Source organism: Bradysia coprophila (genome assembly GCF_014529535.1).
Source record: "Bradysia coprophila strain Holo2 chromosome X unlocalized genomic scaffold, BU_Bcop_v1 contig_12, whole genome shotgun sequence".
Classification (NCBI taxonomy): domain Eukaryota; kingdom Metazoa; phylum Arthropoda; class Insecta; order Diptera; family Sciaridae; genus Bradysia; species Bradysia coprophila.
In genome coordinates, this window is record NW_023503293.1 from 1,601,124 (window position 1) to 1,623,164 (window position 22,041).

Genomic DNA, 22,041 nt, shown 5'->3' on the forward strand with positions numbered 1-22,041 from the left:
TGACTTACATGCTCGTTTTCTTCTACAGTTTAAATCATTTTTGATGTAAAAATGATATTTATTGTGTCGTCGAGTCATAGTGTTGCTCAGCCTCGACTAATTTGGTCATAGTGTTGCCCGAGCCTCGCGGCAAGACCGTAGTCGGCGCCTCTGCCAAGAAAGTATCAGAAAAGCCACATGAAAAAGGGAGTTTGAGTCGCTCTTATGAGAATATATTGTTGCAAAAAAGCAAATTTTCGATTGTTTTATCACTACAGAAATTAATCAAGTCTTTTACGCTGACAGAATTTCCCTCAAATAATTCTGTAGAATGATCAATTGATAACAAAATTGAACAATAGACACATTAGTCATTTTACTCTTCGGTATTGTGACTGTAGTCCAGGTTTTTAATTCTTTCATTTAAATTCCTCAGCTTGGATTTGAGTAGAAACCTTAAAGTTGTTGAAATTGAAATGTGCAGTGCAGCAAATCGCAAAGTATATAAATGTACTGAAGGTAATGCAAATGCTCAGCGGATCACAAATTTTACGGAAACCAAGTTTCGGGTGAATATAAGACTTGTTATGTTGCTTGCGTGACGTTCAGTATGTTTATTTCCTTTGGTAACGAAAAAACTGAGCCAACTTCAAAAATTATGTGCTAGCACAAAAATTGTCACTATTTTAAACGGTGTGATTGTTATTCCCATTTCTAGGTATGGTTAGAAGTGAGCATTAGAAATGTGTCTAATGCTTATTTTCCTCTTACCAAAAAAGTACTCCGTGTAAGAGACAAAATTGAATTTTTTAAATTTTTTCTTTGTTTATTTGACAGCTTCCTCTCTCACGGCTCTCTCACGGAGTACTTCTCCTTTTTGTTGAGTGGAATGGACACTTAAGAAGGACTTTATTTAAAAAATTTATTAGTTGACCGTGAACGGTTAACGTGTGGCTAATATTCAAATCTCAAACGGAAGGTGTGAAGCTAGTCATTGTTAAGGCTATCAACAAAAACGACAATGCATTTGGTACAACCTTAGTGAAATAAAAGGCGTTGAGTCGAATAAAGAAGTAGTAGATTCAATGATTATAATTGTGATACGATCGTCCTTAAATGAGGTATCTAAAAGGTTAGCCAGATAGGAAATGTGATTTTACGATTGGCTAGTAGCCAATGCCTACCCAGCTCAACTACAGATTCGTTTTGTTACAGACAAGGTCGGTTTCGGATTTAACATGTCTTATTAGAAGAACCTCACTTACCATTTAGGTCGGAAGTGGAGTTATTTCTACATTCAATGGAGATATATTTCTGGATTTCTGTGTGTCATTTTTCCATTCTTTGTTCCCAAAGTCACTATGGATTTCCCTTTTGCTGTGAAGAGTAATTCCTTAGTGCCACAGTGACTACACTCTGTCGCTTCTGCCTTCAACTAAACTGAACTGTTTTCATTACATTCGCACTGAACGAGTGATGGAACCGGAGGGCTTGTTGTGAAATCTCTCAATGATTCAAGAACAAAAGACTATCGATATCGAACAGTCCGAATTTCTTTCTCCACTTTCTCTTATAAAGATGGGAATCGAACGTCGAATTACTAAAAAGATTTTTGGTTTTTGTATTTAGAAATAGTTTTAATTAACAATTCAAACTTGAGATAGTCAAATTCTACTTTTAGTATAGCGAATTTGTGGATAAAGTGTAATTTTAATGTTAATAATCCAGTCAGTTTATACATCTCTAATCTAAGTCTCCCGCCACGTCACATCTGAAGTGTTTGGCCGATCTATTTCTCTCTTTCTTTTTTGTTTGTTTGTTTGTTGCACTGTCTATCCCATAAAAATGTCAATCTCATTGCTTTTCGTGTTCACCATGTACTGATCCAGTTCCTTGTCCAACTCTTCTTTCGTTTTAACCGGTTGCTTGGTGGCTGTACAAATTTTATTGTAAAAGAAAACAAATAGAGGCGCAAGTGGGGGATGGGGAAAGGTGAAATAATTGTTATTGTTCGGTCAAACAATGAGGTGTTGTCATATCAAATCACATTTTTATGACAAAATGCTAAAATATTTACCTGCACCAGCGTTTGGTCGTCCTGGTCTTCCACGGCTGCGTGATCTGCCACCACCTCGTCCACGTCCATTCTGCCTGGATCGATTATTCTGTTGATTGTTTGGTGCAAAGTTGTTGTTGTTCGGTTGCCGTCCAGTTCTTCCTCGCGATGCAGACCGATTACGCGGATTTGACTGTGCTACCCTATAAAGTGAACGGGGATTAGTCGCATAAATTTTAGCGATGAAATTTGAGCCAATCAAATATTGAGTTGAAATTTACCTAGTTCTTGATCGCGCCACACGTTGTCTGGCTCCATTCCTGCCCACTGTCCCGATATTCCCATTCTTTCCATTGGCAGTCGAATTCCGTCGCTTTATTATACGACCACGTTGTACATTGCGGGCTAGCAATTGTGTTTGCTTAACGCCCAGGCGTCCGTTAATACCAACTCGTCGATTAGCGCCAGCGACATTGCCGCGATTTCGTAGGCCAGTATTCAAATTTTTTCGGCTGTTCGATCGCTGTAAACGTGGTCGTTGTCGAGAAGCACTGCGTCCGCGCACCTGCGAATTGCTACGTTTCTGTGTAGCCAGCGACTGTTTTGAATTGCTGCGACGTAAATTCGTCTGGGAATTCGATCTGATAAGATTTGGACGGGTTCGTGATCGTGATCGTGAACGTGAACGTTGGGTAGCAACATTATTTCGTATCAAACGACGACGGGTATTCGGTCCGCCCGCTTGGCCTCGGACTCCCAGTCGTCCGGCAAGATTTAATGCGGAATTTGATCGTCTCAAATTTCCGCCTCCAACTAAATCGGCTTGCATTCTGTATGGTTGCAGCAAAATAAAATATTCGGAAATTAGAAGTCAGGTTTTTTGGGGGTCGGTTCAGCGAGTTGTTATTTTGATTTCAGTGTTTGGTGGTTTAATTGATTAGAAATTGAATAAAATCCAAAGTTTCTTTGGTATGCTCTTACGTTCCAATATTTCTCAAGCTGTTTGCTCGCTTCAAACGACCTCCTGGTCCAACACTTAAGGTCGTTGCTGTTAGTCCCCGCTTCATAATCCGATTCTTCATTTGGGTGTTCAACCGTTGACGTAGCGGTAAATTGGACCTTAAACTCTTCTGTAAAAACAGGGAAGTATGTAAGAAGACATGTTCACGATCGTAGCAACGAAAATCAATTATCCTTCCGACATCAACAAAATATTTTTTTCAGATAAAAGAGCGAATTGTGTTCATGCAAAATTCGTATCGTCTCGAATGTTGCTGGCTACGCTCTCTGGTAATCTTTCAATCAATTTTGCTTTTAATGATCTTTAGTTGTGGCTCAGGTAAATGTTAAAATTATTTTCTTTCAACCATCCAACGCTCAATGTTCCCTTCTCCGGGTGAATAAAACATTCTCCACATCGGCTTAACATTCGCATGACCAATATTACTCGATTTTTGTCTACTCGATTTTCCGTGCCACTTTTTTTTGCAGGCAAAATTTCACATTCGTGAATCAATTATTTTGTTGGACCGTCAGGAGTGGTTGCTTATATTTTCGGTTTGTTTGTGTTTTGTTCTTGGAACGAAAATTACTTTTTTCAATCGCAATGCTGTACGCATCATATGCTTCTGATCCAATTGTTCCAATAATCTGCGATTTTGTAGCGATGATTTCGGTGACGATCGGATTCTGGAGTTAGCACTCTGTGAGCGACGTCGCCGAGGTGATGCTGCAGCTGCATTTGGTTGAACCGTTTGAATGATGGTAAAACGGTCGTTTAGTGATATTCTTGTTGAATGAATTTTGTTGACCGACTGCATGTTGTTGATGTGTCGCGTTTGTAGTGTGTGTTGTAGAGTGTGCATGTATCAACACGAAAACACAATAATCTCTGCTTGCTGTTTCACAGTTCTGAAATCGAATTAAATTTTATGTTAAAACAAAGACATTTGTATCGAGCTCAGATAAATTAACTGGTTTGTTCTTAGCTAACTGGACTTTTACATACAAATTTTGACATAATCTCCCATCGAAACTAGTATTTTTTCTCCCTCTTTCCGCTCTTTCCGCGTTGTGCGTTAATAAACCGGCAGACAATAAACTCACATCAGCGTCAAATACAAGCAACTTTCCATTCAGAAACACTAACAATTACAATTGTAGATTTCACATCTTTGACACCAACGCACTTCAATCTGGTTCGTGGGCGACAGTGTTTTACAGTTGTCCAGTTTCAGTACCCTATTTAGAGTACCACTCATGCTTGAAGTGCGTTGGTGACAGCATAAACGAAAAATTACGAAATTTTTATTTAGAAACAGAAATGCACTACGCCTACAGAACGATTTCTTTTGTGAAACGCTTCAAGTGAAATAGGTGAATTAATGTTGATATCATCAACAAAATCGTCTTGACCCCGATTTTGGACTCGAAAGCCGAAAAATTGCGAACGACTTTTTGACTGCTGGCATTTTATTGAACTCAAGGCCTGATTTATAACACATATTCGTCATAGGAACTAAATCGAAACCCAGAACTTATTTTTAGATTTGTTTCGTTTTGTTTGTAATATGAGATCATTTCGCGAAATAATTTTTACAAAAATCTGAACGAAATGGGAACGGACGACGAAGTCTTTGTAAATGAATGGAATTGAAGAGAACGCAATAAATAATAATCGAATCCAAAATGATTTATTTGTTATGATAACCCACCACAAGAGAAAAACAAAAAACCGATCTGGGAAACTATGGACAGTAAAAATGGCGACTGACACAAAAAAAAATCACTTTGTGCGTCAAACACTTTCCTCATCAATTAAATTAAACTTTCGCCTTACTTGTAATACACTTTTGTTCTTACCCCGAAATACACTGGATTAATTTCAATTACTGCAATTACACGGGAATAATTTACACTTTTAAACTACACTTTCAGCACAATAAAAAAAATGTAATGAAGATGTGTCGTATGTCGTACGTAGTGTTGCCGAATGTAAATTTTATCGAATCTGTCAAAAGAACCCGGGCGTGTGACGGCAGACCGAGACGCCATCTGTGAATCTGTGAACTATTTATTTTAGTTGGAAAAATGAAAACGAGGTTAAAAATTTTACAGCGCTTTTTCGTTCGAATTTTTTGTTTTTTGTTCCACTTTTTCACTTCTTTACTTCAAAAGTTCGAACTTTAATAGTAATTCACATGACTAGGAAAAAAAGAGGAAATTTCGTGTGAATTTTGTATATTAGAAGTAGCCGAGAGGTCAATAAACAAACGAAAGTGAGACTTTTCATTGTTATTCGGATAACTCAGGCCCGAGTTATGTCATTGATTTTTCCTAACTAGTGTTAAAATACCAATGACGTTCAGGAAAAACGTTGTTCCTAACTGATGTTAAAAGACTAATTCAAGACATGCTAATTCAATCCCCTCAAACCTCTCAGTCGCTAAAAAAAATCCTTTTAGCATGTGTTAGGAACATAACTATTACATGTTGTAAATTCTAAAAATGTTGTGAGAGGACTCATTTTAAGAATAATAACAGCTTCCATGAGTAGTGATATAACATCATTTGTCAGATTTTTCGGATTTATCAAAGATTAATCTTAATCGTCGCAGTGAAATTTTGAGTGGGAATTTTCTCCAGCTGTTTTTCAGCTGGTCTACGTATGGAACCAAAACTGCTTTTACATATTGATACAAGTGGCATAGTTAAGAAACTGCGACGAACGAACATAACTCATTTTCGAGTAACAAAAATGGTCAAAATCCGTTCTTTGCTGTACACGTACGTACATACCAATTTTGCTTAACCTAAGACGAAAAGCTCAGGGGCGCAAATTGCAAGATCCGAATTTATGTACACAGAAAACCAAAACAAGACTCCTTTTCACATTTCAAGGAAACATCCTTTGGAACGACAAACGTAGCTATAGCTCTTCCCTTTCCAGCACATCACGAAAAGTGGCAAAAAAATAAAAGCTGTTTCGACCTCGAGAACTAGCGACGGTCACAGGTCAAAGTGGTTAAGCAAAATTGATATGTGCGTACCAGTACTTAGTTCACGCCAAGGGCTCTAAGATATGTATGTTTGAAAAACCTAGACAGGAGATTACGAATGAATTACGCAGAATTTTTGGTCCAGACATGAATACATAATATTTGATAGTGTGAGTTTTTCCCTACTAAATCAAGTAGCGCAAGTAGCGCAAAAAATTTAAATGTGGCTGCCAGAATCATAAAAAAAAAATTTTAATTGAAATAAATTTGTAAACCTTAAGTAAGAAAAGACATTCTGATGTGGCAATTTACTTAAATGCGCATTAATTTACAGAAATGTGGTCTCACATCATCACTTTTTAGAGTTATATTCCATTAACTTTGCTATTTAAATCATCTCTCCAAGATTACAGAATTTGAACTTTAGGTGCACTGCTCGATGCATTCACGTTGAACACATTCTTCACTTAACTATGGCTCCATATTCTTAAAATTTGAGCATTTTTCTAAGCTGAAAACCCTCAAACCCTCAAAGAGGAGAAGAATCAACCCAATTTTGCCAATCTTCCAACCTTTCTTCTGAAAAAGTAGGAGAGCATTCCAAACCTTGCAAATTTAGCTTCGCACAAACTATCCAGGGCCTATTTTTGGAAAATTGATTTCCTAAATTTGCTAAAATTTTCCGAAATTTGTCAAAAAAATTCCAATATTTGCTCAAATTTGCTAGAATATGCCATTAGCAAATTTGGCAGATTTCGGAAAATTTTTGAAAATCTTAGCAAATGTTGGAAAATTATAGCAAAATGTAGAAAATCGATTTAACAAAAGTAGGCCCTGCACCTATCGGTAATAATTCACATTCCTTAGTAATAATCACTTTATGAAGTAAATTCTTTTCGTGGTTTGATGTTTAACTATCGATAATTTTTCGTGTTTCTTTTGTCTCAATTTTTTTTTATAAAATAGAATTTTTTATTTTTGTTTTATTTTTCATTTTATTACAATTATTAGTTTACATTATGAAACTGGGTTATAAATTGTTGCCGCATTTTAAATAATAAATTTAACAGAAAAGGTGTTCGTTTCCGTTTTCTGAATTTTACATTTTTTTACTCCATTGAACAAGAGTTGCTTCTGGCACTCTTTGCTCGCTGGAAAATTCGCAATTATTATTATGGTGTGTCTACAATGTTCCACACAATAATGACAAAAGGAACGTCATCTTGATGTGAAAAAATCTAAAAATTATTTTGCACGGCAATTAAGTAAAATGATTTACATAATTTACAGTTAATTTAAAAGTAAAATTAAAATTTTAAACTTAAAAAATAAAGATTTTTTGTTGTTGTTGTTGGTTTGGATGTATTGGATGTTAAAACAAAATTAAAAAATATTTTCAATAATTTAGAACTGAAGAAGGACAAGTAAAACAGAGTTAATTTTATGGCAATTAAATACGAGAATCTACGAGGAAGGACAGCGTTACCAAATTGGATTTAATTTGATTCTTTTTTTCATTACAATTTCACATCAGTTTACGATATTGTGTGTTGACTTGACGATCAGAATTTGGTGACCATTGTCCTTCCTAGTGAAATCTCTGTCAGAGACTATGATAAGTGAAACTAAGAGTTTTTATTTTAATATCGTTTGTTTGTTTGTTTTTTGTTGTTTTTTTTCACCTTAATTTCGTAATTAAGTAATTAATTTTAAATTTTCCTTTGTAATTCAAATTTGCTGACTTTCTAATCTTAATTTTGGACTAGTGTGTGATCATTTTTGTATAAATTATTTAAAATAATTTTGCTTTTTTTTCTTTCAATCTTTTTCATTAAAAAGAGGATTTGCCGAAAATTTCTTACACCAAAAAACTAAGCACAAATTTCATTTCATTTTTTAAGCGAATTGTTTTTCTCTTATTATTTTTTGTTTTGATTTAAATAAATTAAATTTTTTTTGAAAGTAACAAAATAGAAAGAATATTGAGTCATCCGGGCGGATCTCTACACAGACGTGAAGATGAATGTTTCTTAGGGGAGTTATATGCGCATGATATAGGCACATAAAGGATTAGTAATTTTTTTTGTTGTAAAATATTCTCGAAAATGAAAGTGGAAAACAAAAAGTTTTCATTTCATTTTCAATTTAGATTTGATTACGAAAATATTGACGATGACAAAGTTACGACTGTCGCTGATTGGATTTTTTTATTCCATAATCAAAAATTCGTTCGTTTTTCTTTTTCTTTTTTAAAATTTTTATATCCATGTCATGCAACATGGTCAAAAAGCAATCTACATTCAAAGCGCTTGTATTTTATAATTTATTTTCGAACAAAAATTACATACAAACAAAAATATAAAACAAATCATTGAACAAGACCAGAGATTATATTGTGAGGAGTACACATCCAATATTACTTTGCAATTTTTAGTTGCGTTTTTTTTTTGTAGTATTTAAGCCGCTACAATTGATTGAACCCATGTATAACGGGATACCCGGGATATGGGATATGGGGAGGCGTTTATAGTATTACGTCCGCCAGTGGATTATAATAATCCAGCCAGTTAATAATACTGTAAGCGATTCAGTTGGTCTTTTGAATCCACTTACACCATTTTGTGGTCGCCCAAAAATTAAAAAAAACAAAAACTAAAATTTGGTCATTCATCAGTCAGTCATCAGTCGTCGGTTAGAGTGACACTACGAATGAGATGAATTTGATTCGTAAGACGACTTAATTAAATGATAGAATGAGAGGTAACACCAGGAAATGTAACCGGAGGATAACAAGATGATTTTCGAAACAAATTTTACGTTTTTGGAAGGAAAATGAAAAGTTAAAAAAAGATTTTATTTTGTTCTCGCAACTATATTGATGAATATACCCGCCACAGTAAAACGAGAGCAAAACTTTTTGTCGTCGTTGTTGTTATTGTTTTACATGGCGAGCATATTGATGAGTCTTGAAGGTTTTCTGTTTTTCTCACTTCCTTTGCAACTTAGGAGTCTCATTCAAATATTTTAGTATGAGTCTATCCCATGAGCAATCCTTTGCATTCTTGATTCCGAATTTTATTTTTTTTTGACACAAAATCACCATCGCAAAAAATTGTTCCGTGTTTTATCCTACAAATTCGTTCTTTTTCAATTACATTGATTTAGATACGATCTTTTAAACTTTGTTTCCAAAACTGTATCTATTTTCTTCATAGATTTTCGACTTTTTTTTGGTTGATTAGTTTTGAGGATTTTTTTTATTTTAAATTTAAATTGTTTTGTGCTGATTTCGTTTTAGTAGTACCATAATTCAAATAACTCTTTTAATTTAGGCGTTTGCCATTGATGAATCAACTGCCACTATACAGGGAATATTATTCGGATTTTCAATTCCTAAAATCTTAAAAGTTCTAAAAATCTGAACAAATCTCAGAAATTCTTGAAGTTTTTAAATTTAAGAATTTCAGTAATTTTCAAAAATTCCTGAAAACTTCTTTTTAAAAAATCAAAAATTCCAAAAAATTCTTAAAAGGTCCAAAAATATTTCAAAAAGATCGCTAAATATTCTTAAAAATTCTTATAAATTCCTAACAAATTTTAAAAATTACTAAAAATTCTTGATAATTTCTAAAATGTCCTATAAATTCTTAAAAAATTCATAAACATTCCCTAAAAAATACTAAGAATAAGCGCTGGCACTGTAGACTTTTGTTCATAATCTAATTTGCTTGTGATGTCATTGACATGCCATTTTTGGTCGGCGCAATCTTTAGAATGATATGAAGGTAAAGCTTTAATGAATTGCATGAATTTGCTAATCTCAGTAATTTAAGGACAACTGTCGATGGACTCGTTTTTTACTCTCAACTGACATCGTTGTTCGTTCAGATTTTCTAATATTTTTATATAGATCGGTGACACTTTTCACGAAAACCCGAATCATTGGAAATCGGAATAGCATTCACACAGAATAGTGGCTCCGTTGAGGCTCAAAGACTATCGTAATTAAATTTTATGAATTGTGCGTACAGCAGGGTTTAGTATCATTGTGCCGAATTACTGTCGATTATGCGCTTCATTTGATTGACATTGCGCGTGGAAGTTTTATGATTAATTAAATTGAATGGAAAAAAGTACTTCGGAACGAAGTCAACCAAAACGAAGCACATTGACGTTGGTTGTTCCAATGTATGTAGTAAATATTCTCCACTGGTATAGACTGTTAACGGAGAGCGAGGATCAGTTAAAATGTAAAAAATTTATGAATGAAAATAAATCGAAATTTAAAGTTGGAATTTTCGAAGCACATTTGTATGAGTGTTTTCTTCTCTCATTTCGACGTTTTCGTCAAGGTCAGTTACGTTTATAACTGATCCGAAATAGCTCTTCGTTAGCACTCCATTTTATTGTTGGCGGTTAAGAGTTTGAAGTTTATAGAAACGATAGTTTTGTTATAATTGTTATTAATGTCAACAAAAGATCAGATCTAAGAATTGGTGTTTTTATGACACTTATTTGGTTGGTTAAAAAAAGTAATTAAAAAATAAATTATTCAGTTTACAGTTTGTCATTCAATTATTTATGTGGTTTTCTCTTCAATATTTTAATTATTTGCTTGCTTTTTTCTTCGTCTTGATAAAAATGTTTTATGGTAAAATTGTATATTGCTCAATTTGCTCATTAGTATTCTACAATTTCTTTTTTTTTTTTAAATTTGATTAATATTTTTTTTGCTTAATTTTTTTTCTTCATTAAATTGTTTCATCACTCACGAAAGAAATACACAAAAACAAAACTGTTAACTCACATAGTGGTGCAAACTAAAATGAAACTAAAAAAGAAATTATTACGTTGAACGGATTACAACACATTTACACACACGAGTTTTCATTTTTATTTTATTTTATTTTTTTTTAAATAATTTTGATTTAACTTCTTGCAGTTTCGGATAGTATGTCAACAGACTGCCACGCGATCATCATAATGCTTTCTCAAAAACAAGTATCGATTCAGCTAAATTAAATGTTCTTCGACACATTCATTTGACTGGCAGTTGGTATGATTTTGTTGGTAAATGATGTGATGGCTGTTGCTGGCTGCGATGGTTCCAATTCACAAAATACGTGACATTGATTGTCTGTGGATGATGTTGATCGTCGAGCAACGAATGCAAATATGCTTCTGTAATGCAAGGAAAAAAGTTTTTTGTTGGTTTGTTATTGATTTATCAACAGAATAGCGATGCAAGGCTAAATTGAAAATTGTGATCTTGTAATAAAATTTCTGTTATTTGGTCCGCAGTTTTCGTATGGCAATTTCTCCAGGTGCGCGAAACATAAAGGCTCGTGTGATGTGTCATTAGAAACGTAATTTCATGTACTTTTGAAACTCATCCACTCTGAGGAAGTAGATGAACAAGCCAGAGAAGGTAGTAGTATACAATTCATTGGAGCCGAACCAGCTGTTGGCAGGTACATAGGTTTGATTAAGGCTCTGGTGAAGAGGGAAACGGAAAGAATCCAGATGGGACGCTCTGACTAGCTGCAGGCAATCGAAGGAATTTTTGGTGGGTTACAATAGAAAGAACACCAAGTTCCTTCTTTGTCCATGGCGAGCCAAACTTCGCACGCTGATCGGTATTCTGACGGGACACACGAATCTCAGCTACACCTCATCAAGATGGGAGTCGTCAACGACCCAGCCTGTCGAGGGTTTGGTCTAGAGCCAGAGACGGCGAGACATTTTACGTGTACATGTCCAGTGCTGATGAATCTCAAAACGAGGCAGTTAGGGATTACTGACGAGAAATCAGAAATAGAGCTGGCTTTCTTTCATTATAGGAAGCAAATGGCTGATCGGACCGTAAGAGTAATTTCAACAACAAAAGTGGAAAGCACAATGGGCAGACATTCTCGGGTAAAGGACGAACGGTTTTTTCACAAAATTCTTCACTTACTTGTTGCTAACTGGAACATCACCCGTAGCCCGTACGCTCCACCTTCGATCTTCTGGGTCAAGGCCACAATGTGAAATATTAGCTGCAGGATAATGTTTTCTAAAAATCGAACGGAGAAAAGATTTCAAATTCGTTTCCACAATAAATAAGTCGAATCGGCACAAACCTGAAAAATAGCTGCCTCGTCTGATCGGTAAGTGTGATACCCTGATGTGATACCTTAAAGTGCACTTCGGTCGGTTTGGGCAATGGTTTCCGCGAGTACAAAAATGTTATCGCTTTTCGGACAGCTTCCGGTCCGGTCAACGACTCTGTTTCGCATGTAAACAAGTACAAAACATTGCAGGCCGCTCCTTGGGTGATCAATTGTTGCTGAGCGGGCGAATGGAATTCAACCGATTGCATATCTCTATCGGGAATAATCAAACGGCATGGCAATGCCAACGGTGTGATTGAATGTTGATAAACTAAAGCGGATAGCGATGTGAAAACCGGTTCGTTCGAGCACCCCTTCAATCGAACACCACGTGTTGTTGGCTCGACCAAAAAGTGTCGAACCAATTCGTCGCCTGGCGGTCCTTTTGATTGAATGCCTGGTGGTGGATAGGCCACTTTAACGACTAAACCGTAAGCTTTGGCGAATGTTGTTGAATCACGAACGATGAATGTTCCGGGTGCTGCATTTCGTAGTAAAGCCACTGCTTCCTCGCGACTTATGTTCGGCTTGTACCAGTACTTCGATGAATCACGAACGAACCTGAAAGGGTGAAATATGTTGAGGATCAGTTGAAGTTCATTGGTGTGCCGTTTGAGCTCTGAGCATACTTGACCAAATGTGGTGCCACTTCTTGTGGTTCACTGTTTGCGTTCGAAGTTGTCGAATTTCGTCTTGATGTATAACATGACATGGGATCGTTTTGATTAGCAAGTTGGTGTAGCTGGCTATTTTGGTTTGACGAATACAGGTCCTTGCTGAAAATTTTCCAACAAAAAATAATTTACAAAAAAAAATTAATTGAATTTATCTATGGTTAGCACAGCCATTGATTACAACACTGGCAGCATTAGTGTTTTTCCAACAATTTCAATGAAACATAATTTTGTTTGTCGACAATTTCATGTTTAAGTCTAAAACAAATTCACGATTGGTTGGTGTATGATTTTGTGCGAAGTGCAATTTTGATTTTAAAAAAATGTTCGATTAATGAACATCATACCGAATAAATTCACTACAGTGGTGTTGTGAATATAGGAATCTATTCAATTTTATTTTTTGATTTGTGACTGGTTGCGGTTCATTCAAAACAAAAACAAAAAGTTTACTCTACATTCACTTCTAACAATATCTAACCTCAAGTCATAAGTCGATGTCGATGATTTTCCAGATCGTAAAGACCAGGTTGAGTTATTAAGTCGTCTAAAAATCGTTAGAATCATATAAATAAAAGAAATGGTTTTTGTTAACAGATGTTTACTTCGGAGGATAAATCAAATATTTGTTTAAAATGATATAGACCGGGGTTCCACGACACGTTGATTCCTCATAAGGACACGGTTCCAAAGCTATTGCAGACTGTTACATTACCCAATACGAAAAACATTTGTTCTTCAGCTTTCAGTTTTGACCTCTACAAGGGACCTAACTATGGGGCATCATTTATTAGACATCTTGTATTTTTGAGACATAGAAGTAAAAGCCGTTGCGTAATCTGGGCCGTCACATCGTAGATGATGCAAACTGGGGTCAAAATAAAGGTGCTAACACCAAAACATGAAATTGAACTTAATTTTGCATTAAATTCTTCATCATCATCATCATCTGCCACCAATTTGGATTTTCAACGATGTGCGTCGGCCGAGATATACATTAGGGCTACTTCTTCGAGATCTCAAATATAAAATTCGTCTAACAAATGCTTTTCGCATCTGGTAGAGTGATCGCAGTCGGGCTTTACCCACTGGTGTCAAATTGCATGTTTTTGTTTGCGGCTACATTTTCCATTTTACAAAACGAAGAGAAACAAAGAAAGAAGATCTAAATCATACTCGTAATGCGTTTTAAGGTTGAGAGATGCTAAAATGAGCGACTCTGTGCCCTTAAGGGTATTTTAGAGAGATTTTGGCTCAGTTAAACTTAACTGGCCTCGAGGACAAGGTCAAAATAAAAGAAGATTCACATGCAAAATTCATACTTCAAAAATTCGAACTTTGAATTTCGATTTATTTTCCATTCATAAAATTTTGCCATTTTACCTCAAGGCCCAGTTAAGCTTAATTGATCTTCGCTCTCCGTTAACACTCTTTATTTCGAATGAGCTCATGAGCTCACGATGTGATGATCGCTATAACTTTTGTACTTGCTGTCATGCACTGCAATTTTGCTTGTCATATTAACAATTTTGCATTTCTGATCTATTACTTCATTTGATCGACGATTTTCTTAGATTAATTTCAGAAATCTTTTACTTCATTTGTTTTGAACATACTTTTTGGTATATAAGACCTTATAAGTCAGAGCTTGTCCTTTATTATTGCTGTCGTTGTCGATAACAGATGACAGCCGTCCGTAACAGATTATACGTTACTTTTGCGTGGTCTTTAGATATTATAGAGAACGTTAGCTAAACGGCCGCTAACGCTGAATTCAACGGTAAAATGAACAATAACATTAAATTTCCACTGTTAAAAACGTTGTAAAAACTCTTCGCGTCGCGAGAATAGAGAATAGACTTAAAATGAGAGCGAACACTTAGAGCCAACACTCTAATGTTGTAACTCATAGAATATACTACTACTACTACTACTACTACATACAGTATACTAAACAATGTATCAACATCGCTAGCGAAACCGAATTTTATGGAAAATGTTTCGATCAAACTTACCGCATTGATGTTGGACTCTTAGGTGGAAGAGCTGGACTAGAATTTCCATTTAAATTAAATCCGTACGGCGTACGGGGCGTTACAGGAAAAGCAGGAGTTTCCGGTCGGGGTGAGCCTGCAATCGATGTATCTGGTTCTGTTTCAGATCGATACGATGAAAATGACTCCTCGCGTACCTAATAATCCATTCGAATAAACAAAACAAATTTGCAATTTGAATAAAAAGAAATTGGTGTCTGAATTTCTGATAATTTGAATTTGAGTGGGGATTTGAAGTTAATTTTGTTTATTTTAAATTAAATTAATAGTTAACGATGTGAACGTTTAGTAATTTAATAGTAAACATGATCCATGCAACAAAAATGATTTTAAAATGCAATAATTGGAATAAAGTTTGTATAATGAAAATAATGAGGTGGTTAAAATGGGGTTATTGAATTCATACCTGATCACTCCATGAAACACCATTACTTCTTTCAGATAGACTGGGTGAAATTGATGAACTATTTTCCGACTCAGATGCTAAGCGCTTAATGACATTATTTGTCGGTTCTAAATACTGTCGATTATTGTTAACTATACTAGGACTACGGTTTCCATTTGTCAGACTTTGTCTCATCGTTTCATGTCGCGTAAAGTCGGTTAAATTCGCAATAACATCATTTAAACTATCGTTCTTTTCGATTTTATTATGATTTTTATCCCTTATCGGCGGTGGAAATTTAAATATTTCAGTGGGACTATTGGAATTGCCGTTGCGATAACTATCTCGACCATTACCGTTGTTCAAATGATCCAATTGTTCTTCGATTTTATTATTTTCGATTGCCAATGATTTGAGTAATCGATCTAATGCTAACTGACCGCATGCATTTTCATTGTCAGTTACTGTTGTCGATGTATTTATCACTGAAGCGGATGGTGGTTTGTCGTTGCCATTTGTTAGAATTTCGGACTCCTAACATACGTCCGAAGAATTGGTTTTGTTTGTTTGTTTTCGATATGAGTTTGGTTGAGTGATTTAGATTTTTGTGACAACAAAAAAGTATTAACAAAAAGTAATTTTTGGTGCCAACATGAAAATTAAATGAGTTAAAAGAATATTTCGTTAGTTACATAAAATGAGTCAAAATAAATCAATTAAAATCGAGAGTAAATCAATAAATTCAGAATGTTTTTGTTGTTTCTAATGTAAAATGTGTGATTGATTAAACAGCCACATGCCAATCGTGTGTGAATGCGAAAGGAATGAACAAACCTTCGAAAGTAAAGTTTTGGTCAAGATTTTCTTTGATAACACATTTTTAACTAAACAGATAAAGTATGTTGAACTAAAATGTTACATTTGTTTACTGAGCTGCCCTACTACGCACGATTTTGTGAGAGAATTTCATGCGTTTACTCTCTCGAAATCTTGCATCTCTTTTGCAGGTAGTTTTTTTTGCCCGTATAGGGCAGTGAGGTAGGACGCAATACTAGTCAAAATTTCAGTAAAGAAATTAGAGAAATTTCGTGAAAAATAGGAAAAGCCGGGAAAATCGCTTTTGAATGAAAATTTGTGATAACTAAATTCGTGATGAATCGTCACTGACGATCGCGAAAAATTGAAGAAACTTCGATAAACTGTAGAAAATCATTCAACCGCCCTTTCGCATACATACCACGGCTGCCCTACTATCTACGCATAAAAAACGTAGAGCAAAAGAGATGCACAATTTTGTGAGAGCATTTTCTACGTTTACTCTCTCAAAATCTTGCATTTCTTTAGTAAAAAAGTTTTTATGCGTTAGAGCAGACGCGTGGGTGAAGGGATGGTGCTTTTATTTTAGAGTTTATATCCATACGCTAATAGTTATTTATATAACCGAGGGATAAATGCTTTTTAGGCACTAGATGTGTAGACTGTCACTGATGCCGCAGGCCGAGTGTGACAATACACATCGTATGCCTATAAAAAGCATTTATCAACGAGTTGTATACGACGTTTTGCGCAATGGAAAGTTCTACTTTTCGTCACATGTTGCGTAAACATTATTTCGCAATAAGGTGACATTCGATTCGCCTCTTCCTAATTCTACACAAGTCGGAAAAAAGATTACTATTAAATCCAAGTTTAATCTCTGTTTATGATGAGGTATTTTCCAGAAAAATGTGTCTGCCTGTTAATTAGACTTTGTTAAGAAACGCTGGTTGAGATAAATGTCGTTATCAAAGAACTTCCGACCATTTTCGTTTGGTTTACCACTCCTTTCGTTTTGTTATTTTTTGTGATAGAAAATCATATTTTCTAAAAGTGTTCATGGCAAAACAGTACAGTGATGATATTTAAAAAAAAAATTAAATAAAAAATAATAAAAATAAAATTACCAATCGAACATGTCCGTTACGTGGAGAAGTGTTACTATCGGCAAACGATAAAAGACCATTTGGTGATTGTGCTTGTGATATATGACCGAGTGGTGATGCATTCAAAACAGATAGTGGACTGACAGATGATGACTATATAACATTTTTACAACAAAATTACATAAATGATAAACTTCAGAGAAAAAAACAAATTAATTTAAAAAAACGTGCAAATCAAGAGAAACTTTAACTACTATCTCGACTACAATCATGTGCGAAATAGATTAATGGTGGATACTTACGCCTATTGTATTCAATTTGGCCTGTTCATGAGCTCGTTTCACTGATACAAATGGTCGTTCCTTGGTCGTTGTTGTGGTCGTTATTGTATGATAATTCCGGTCCGATGATCTAACGAAACAAGACTTATGGTCAATTTGTCTTTTCTTCAAATTAAAATCTACTACTTCAAAAGATTTCCAGCTGACGAAGAACAAACTACTCAATTTGCAACTCTTTTTTCAGAGCGGTTGCTATTCGCACACGAATGCGAATAGTCAATTGTAAGACTATTCGCACACGATTTTTTTCTTCTTCACCTATTTCCGTTGTAATTCCAGTCGGAGAAATATAGATTTCGGGATTTTTAGAGATATTATCGTTTATCTAATTCTCTCAATTGCCATTTGAAATAACATGCGAAATGAGAGAATACAGAAAAACGATGATGTCTTATATAATCCTGAAATCTATATTTCTCTGACTGTACGAAAAAATGTTAAAAAGGCATGAGTTTGAAAGCTGCTCTTTGTAAACAATATCCATGTTATAAAAGGGAGCATGTTCCTTATATTCCATGCTGTAAAATAAAGCATAACCTCCTCATGTACCATTTGTTAAAAAAAGGAACCTGTTACAAAAGGTAGCATAGGTTCCTTATGCTCCATATTACAAAATAGAGAATAAGCTCCTTATGTTACATGTTGTAAAAGGTAGCACTCGTGTGCGAATAGTCTCACAATTAACTGGTGGCACACGAGTGCGAATAGTCTCATAGTGACTATTCGTTCACTAGTGCAAATAGCATTACAATTGACTTTCGCACTCCCCCTTTATGACGTTTTAGAAGTACGCACTCCCCCTTTATGACGTTTTAGAAGTATTTTCACATTTCCCCTGTAGTCAAAATTGGCTCTTGCCCAAAAATAAATCTTACCGATTGTGCGGCGTCTGAACATGTAAAGGTCGTCTGTAATCAACTTCGTCGATAAAAGCATCAACATCAAATGCAGCCGTATCACTTGCGTAACCATCGTATCTATGAGCTGCACTTGATCTGGATCTGAAAATTATCAGTATTTTGATTAGTTTTGGTCGAAATTGGAGATTAGATAGCGAGCCGCTCAACGTTTTCTGCGGAACATCTGTCGTCTACTTATTGATAAAAAACAACATAAGTGAAATATGGACAAAGGAAAAATGTAACATTCGACAGACCCATTCATTCGAAGAGAAAAAACTAATTGCAACGAACAAAAACTGCATGCCATTTTCATTTTAAAATCAAAATAAAAAAATTTCTTGTTTGTAAAGAATAAATGTGTTTACGTTCAAGTGCAATAGAAAAAACGATCGTGCATTTAAAAAACTAATTTTTTTTTTGGTAATTAATTTTAATTCGTAGCACATCAATTTGTACTGCTTTGTTGAACGTACCTTAATGGTCGATTTCGATTTTCTGTATGAATTTTTCGTGCGAAATATTCAGCGCCATTATTTTGTTGTTCTTTTTTAGCTCGAAGTTTCTGTTGTTGCAATTGTAACCATGTCTGACCAGATGTTCTGCTTGAAAGAAAATAAACGATAAACATATGTACCCAGCGAAAATTCGTTGGAGAAAAAAAATACTGAAATTCTTGTGTTCCGTCTCATTAGGAGAAATAGTATCAGAACTTTGAGATCCGGTATCCAGAATTAGTAGCTTTGAGAAGTTCAGAGTCAGGTAATGATATTCAAAGATTAACAATGGCAATTAGAACTAGCATGTTACCCAGTCTCGCCTATACTTTCACCATACATACAACAATTATGATCGGTAGTGTTATTAGAATCGTTTTTATTCAATGGTTTCATTGTTGTGAATACCATTTACCAGTACCGGTAATAATACGATATGAAATAAAACCTATTTTGTAATGACTTTTGTCATTCGTTTTTACCTTTGTGAAGGTAGAGTAATTGAAAGTTGCCACCAAAAACGATAAAAATCACCTCAAAATAGATTCCATGTCTTACAGTTAGAGTCAGTGAAATTTCAGTATAAATTTGCTTCAGCTGTTTTTCAACTGATCCACACAAACAATCAAAACTGTTTATACGTCTCTATGCGGCTTTACCACTACCACGAGCGTGCGTGTAGCCGCTTCAACCATATAAACAAGTATAGACAGTTCTGATTATACGATTGGATCAGCTGAAAAACAGCTGAAGAAAATTCATACTGAAATTTGACTGCCTCTGACTGTATCGCATTTAAGATTTAAGTCAAGTAAACTCTTTACGCTCCACAATCAAAATAAATCAAAGTTCATTAGTGGCATCACAGCCTTTGCTAAAGTTTCACCGAGTTTTCATGGACCAAAATCCATTTTTCCAAATGATAAACTTTTTGACGCAGATCCTTAACTTGAATTTTTCAATTGGACCCAAGTTTTCCAATGAAACCAAAGTCATCCATGCCTAACTCTTCTTGTAAAAATGCTACAATAATTAAAAAACGGGATTTTTCACAACCCACCGACCACACATGGTTGAAAGAAAATATCTGAGGCCGGTTTTGGAGGCTTGGACCAAGAACTATCCAGGGATTTCTAAATCAGAATTCGAAAAAATAGCGCCGATTGGGGTATGTCGATATTTATCCGTATTCCTCAAGATAGAGAAAAGTTTCTCCTTCTAGGATTTCACCCTTTTCCATTACGTTGCGAATTAGACATTTTTTGAAACTTAAATACCGATAGGGATGAAATCACTGTCGTTACAGTGTTATCATTTTTATAGAATTTTCAGCTACATTTTTAATCTTCAGAATTGACTTTCTCTAAGAAATTTTTATGTCCGTATGGATGTCAATCATCAATTATTAATTTATTTATTAAGTTTTCAAGAGCACCCTATGTAGTGTGCCGTTGAAATTGAAACATTTCCAAAAAAGAAAAGAAAACTTGAACAAACATCGCAAACACACAATGGCGGTGAGTAATATAATATACATTCGTGACCATGTAACATTTACGAAAACAATCAAACCACGAAAATTAAACAATTTTCCTCTTAATTATGACTGAAAAACTGAAAACTGAATTGTGTTTGTAAAAGTAAATTATTGATTGCAATTGATCGGAATAAAGAGCACAGCTTGTCCAACTATGTGAAATGTAAATACCTTAGCGTACATTCGGAAAATATTTATTTCTCACATTCACTTATTATATTTGCGAGTTATAACAAATTTTCCAAACAAAAGAAAACATTTATTGAATAAATAAAATATTGAAGGAGTTATGTAAATATTTGTCTTCGGAAGAAATTCGATTGCATCTTATACACACAGACGATTATTTTTCAAATTCAATTTAACTGAGCCGCGCATTGGAAATCGATTCAAGTTATGTATTACACTCAATCGCTGCAAAGAATTGTTTAACGCGAAAATTAATTAATTAATTTAATATTAGCACTGGGCTACGTATACACATATATATTCCAGCCATGCTACCATTTTGGACGATGAAAGATAAATATTCTTCTTAATTGCGTATTTATTTCGTATATAAACCATACCATCCTCAGTAATTTATTAAACTTAAACCAACCAACACAGCCGCAAATATTTAATTTATTACTCGAAATGTATCTTTCTGCACATAATTTTACAGGCTACCAAAAATAGCAGCCGATGTAAGTTACTTAATCAAAATTTACGGTTTATTATGAGCTAATGAAGCGCCGGAAATGGTTTTGCAGAGTTGGGAAAAAAGTATTTGTGATTGCGATGACAACATTTCAAGTTCAAAATTGGCTTGATACACTGACCAGTTTAAGTACTCTATTTAGAGTAAAAATCTTGGTTGAAGTGCGTTGGTTGTAAAAAAAATAATTCGAAAACTTTTTTGTTCAAAATTGTACTCTATTTGGCACCTGTCAATCGAAGCACTTCTGCTTGAAGTGTGTTGGATGAACGCGTTTCTGTACTAAAATCCATTTTCATAATATTTTCCAACATTTAACATCAAATTTATGTAGAAGGTTCTTTATAAGGTCCCAGTCCTAGCTCCAAGAAAAAGCTGCTGTTTTATGCAAATTTGGGTAGACTGAGATGTTGAGAGATGACATATTTATGGTGCTTATTGCGGCGCTTATTGCGGCTCACATTGTTACAAATGCACTGAACGTAATGTGAGATAAGTCGAACCCATTTTGGTAGAATAACTGGCGAGAAATAACTTTTTTTACAACAGTTACTATTAGTCTAGCAGTTCATAGTTCGTTTCATTTTTAGAGAAACTTACTGGTACACTATAACAATCCTTTAGTTTGCAGTTTTTCCACAGTGTGTACCACAACCACGCTCACTTTGTCATGTTTTCTTTACAACATGATTCACCCAAATAGTACTTTTCAGGATTTCATAAGTTTCGGTTGAAGGACGGTCAGCCAGACAGGTGTATTTAGATTCACCGGAACTGTTCAGTTCACACAAAAAAAAAATTAACGTTCACCTCTCACCAAAATGACCAACGACATGTTTTTGCGTCAGAT

At 34.8% G+C, this 22,041-nt stretch overlaps 2 protein-coding genes across 18 annotated transcripts in view; both read right to left on the reverse strand.

The window, feature by feature from the left end:
* Window positions 1–1,794: 1,794 nt before the first annotated feature.
* On the reverse strand, window positions 1,795–5,057 carry LOC119067560 (putative uncharacterized protein DDB_G0286901). Its single transcript, XM_037170626.1, has 6 exons — window positions 4,898–5,057; window positions 3,628–3,946; window positions 3,017–3,165; window positions 2,317–2,865; window positions 2,057–2,238; window positions 1,795–1,912 (listed from the first exon to the last, which is right to left on the reverse strand). Exons 2-6 carry the CDS (start codon window positions 3,898–3,900, stop codon window positions 1,812–1,814), a joined length of 1,254 nt encoding a protein of 417 aa, XP_037026521.1. The 5' UTR covers window positions 3,901–3,946; window positions 4,898–5,057; the 3' UTR covers window positions 1,795–1,811.
* Window positions 5,058–10,371: 5,314 nt separating this feature from the next.
* LOC119067561 (tensin-2) overlaps window positions 10,372–22,041 on the reverse strand; it is a 158,140-nt gene continuing 146,470 nt past the window's right edge. For 8 of the 17 annotated variants that reach the window (XM_037170629.1, XM_037170627.1, XM_037170634.1 and 5 more), the window contains 11 exons: window positions 18,937–19,065; window positions 18,437–18,562; window positions 17,523–17,631; window positions 17,242–17,373; window positions 15,320–15,832; window positions 14,875–15,050; window positions 13,341–13,406; window positions 12,815–12,961; window positions 12,156–12,746; window positions 11,990–12,088; window positions 10,372–11,214 (listed from right to left, as the gene is read on the reverse strand). In XM_037170629.1, coding sequence (XP_037026524.1) covers window positions 11,052–11,214; window positions 11,990–12,088; window positions 12,156–12,746; window positions 12,815–12,961; window positions 13,341–13,406; window positions 14,875–15,050; window positions 15,320–15,832; window positions 17,242–17,373; window positions 17,523–17,631; window positions 18,437–18,562; window positions 18,937–19,065 — 2,251 coding nt within the window. In that variant the 3' untranslated portion in view covers window positions 10,372–11,051. The remainder of the gene's footprint in view (window positions 11,215–11,989; window positions 12,089–12,155; window positions 12,747–12,814; window positions 12,962–13,340; window positions 13,407–14,874; window positions 15,051–15,319; window positions 15,833–17,241; window positions 17,374–17,522; window positions 17,632–18,436; window positions 18,563–18,936; window positions 19,066–22,041) is intronic. The other 9 variants (XM_037170628.1, XM_037170632.1, XM_037170630.1 and 6 more) reach the window with 9 other exon arrangements.

Coding starts and splice junctions, on each gene's coding strand:
- LOC119067560 (XM_037170626.1), bottom strand. CDS start 3,900: ATGCACACTCTACAACACACACTACAAACGCGACACATCAACAACATG. Junction 3,166..3,627: donor CAGCATTGCGATTGAAAAAA/GTAATTTTCGTT, acceptor CTGTTTTTACAG/AAGAGTTTAAGGTCCAATTT. Junction 2,239..2,316: donor GTGGCGCGATCAAGAACTAG/GTAAATTTCAAC, acceptor TTCACTTTATAG/GGTAGCACAGTCAAATCCGC.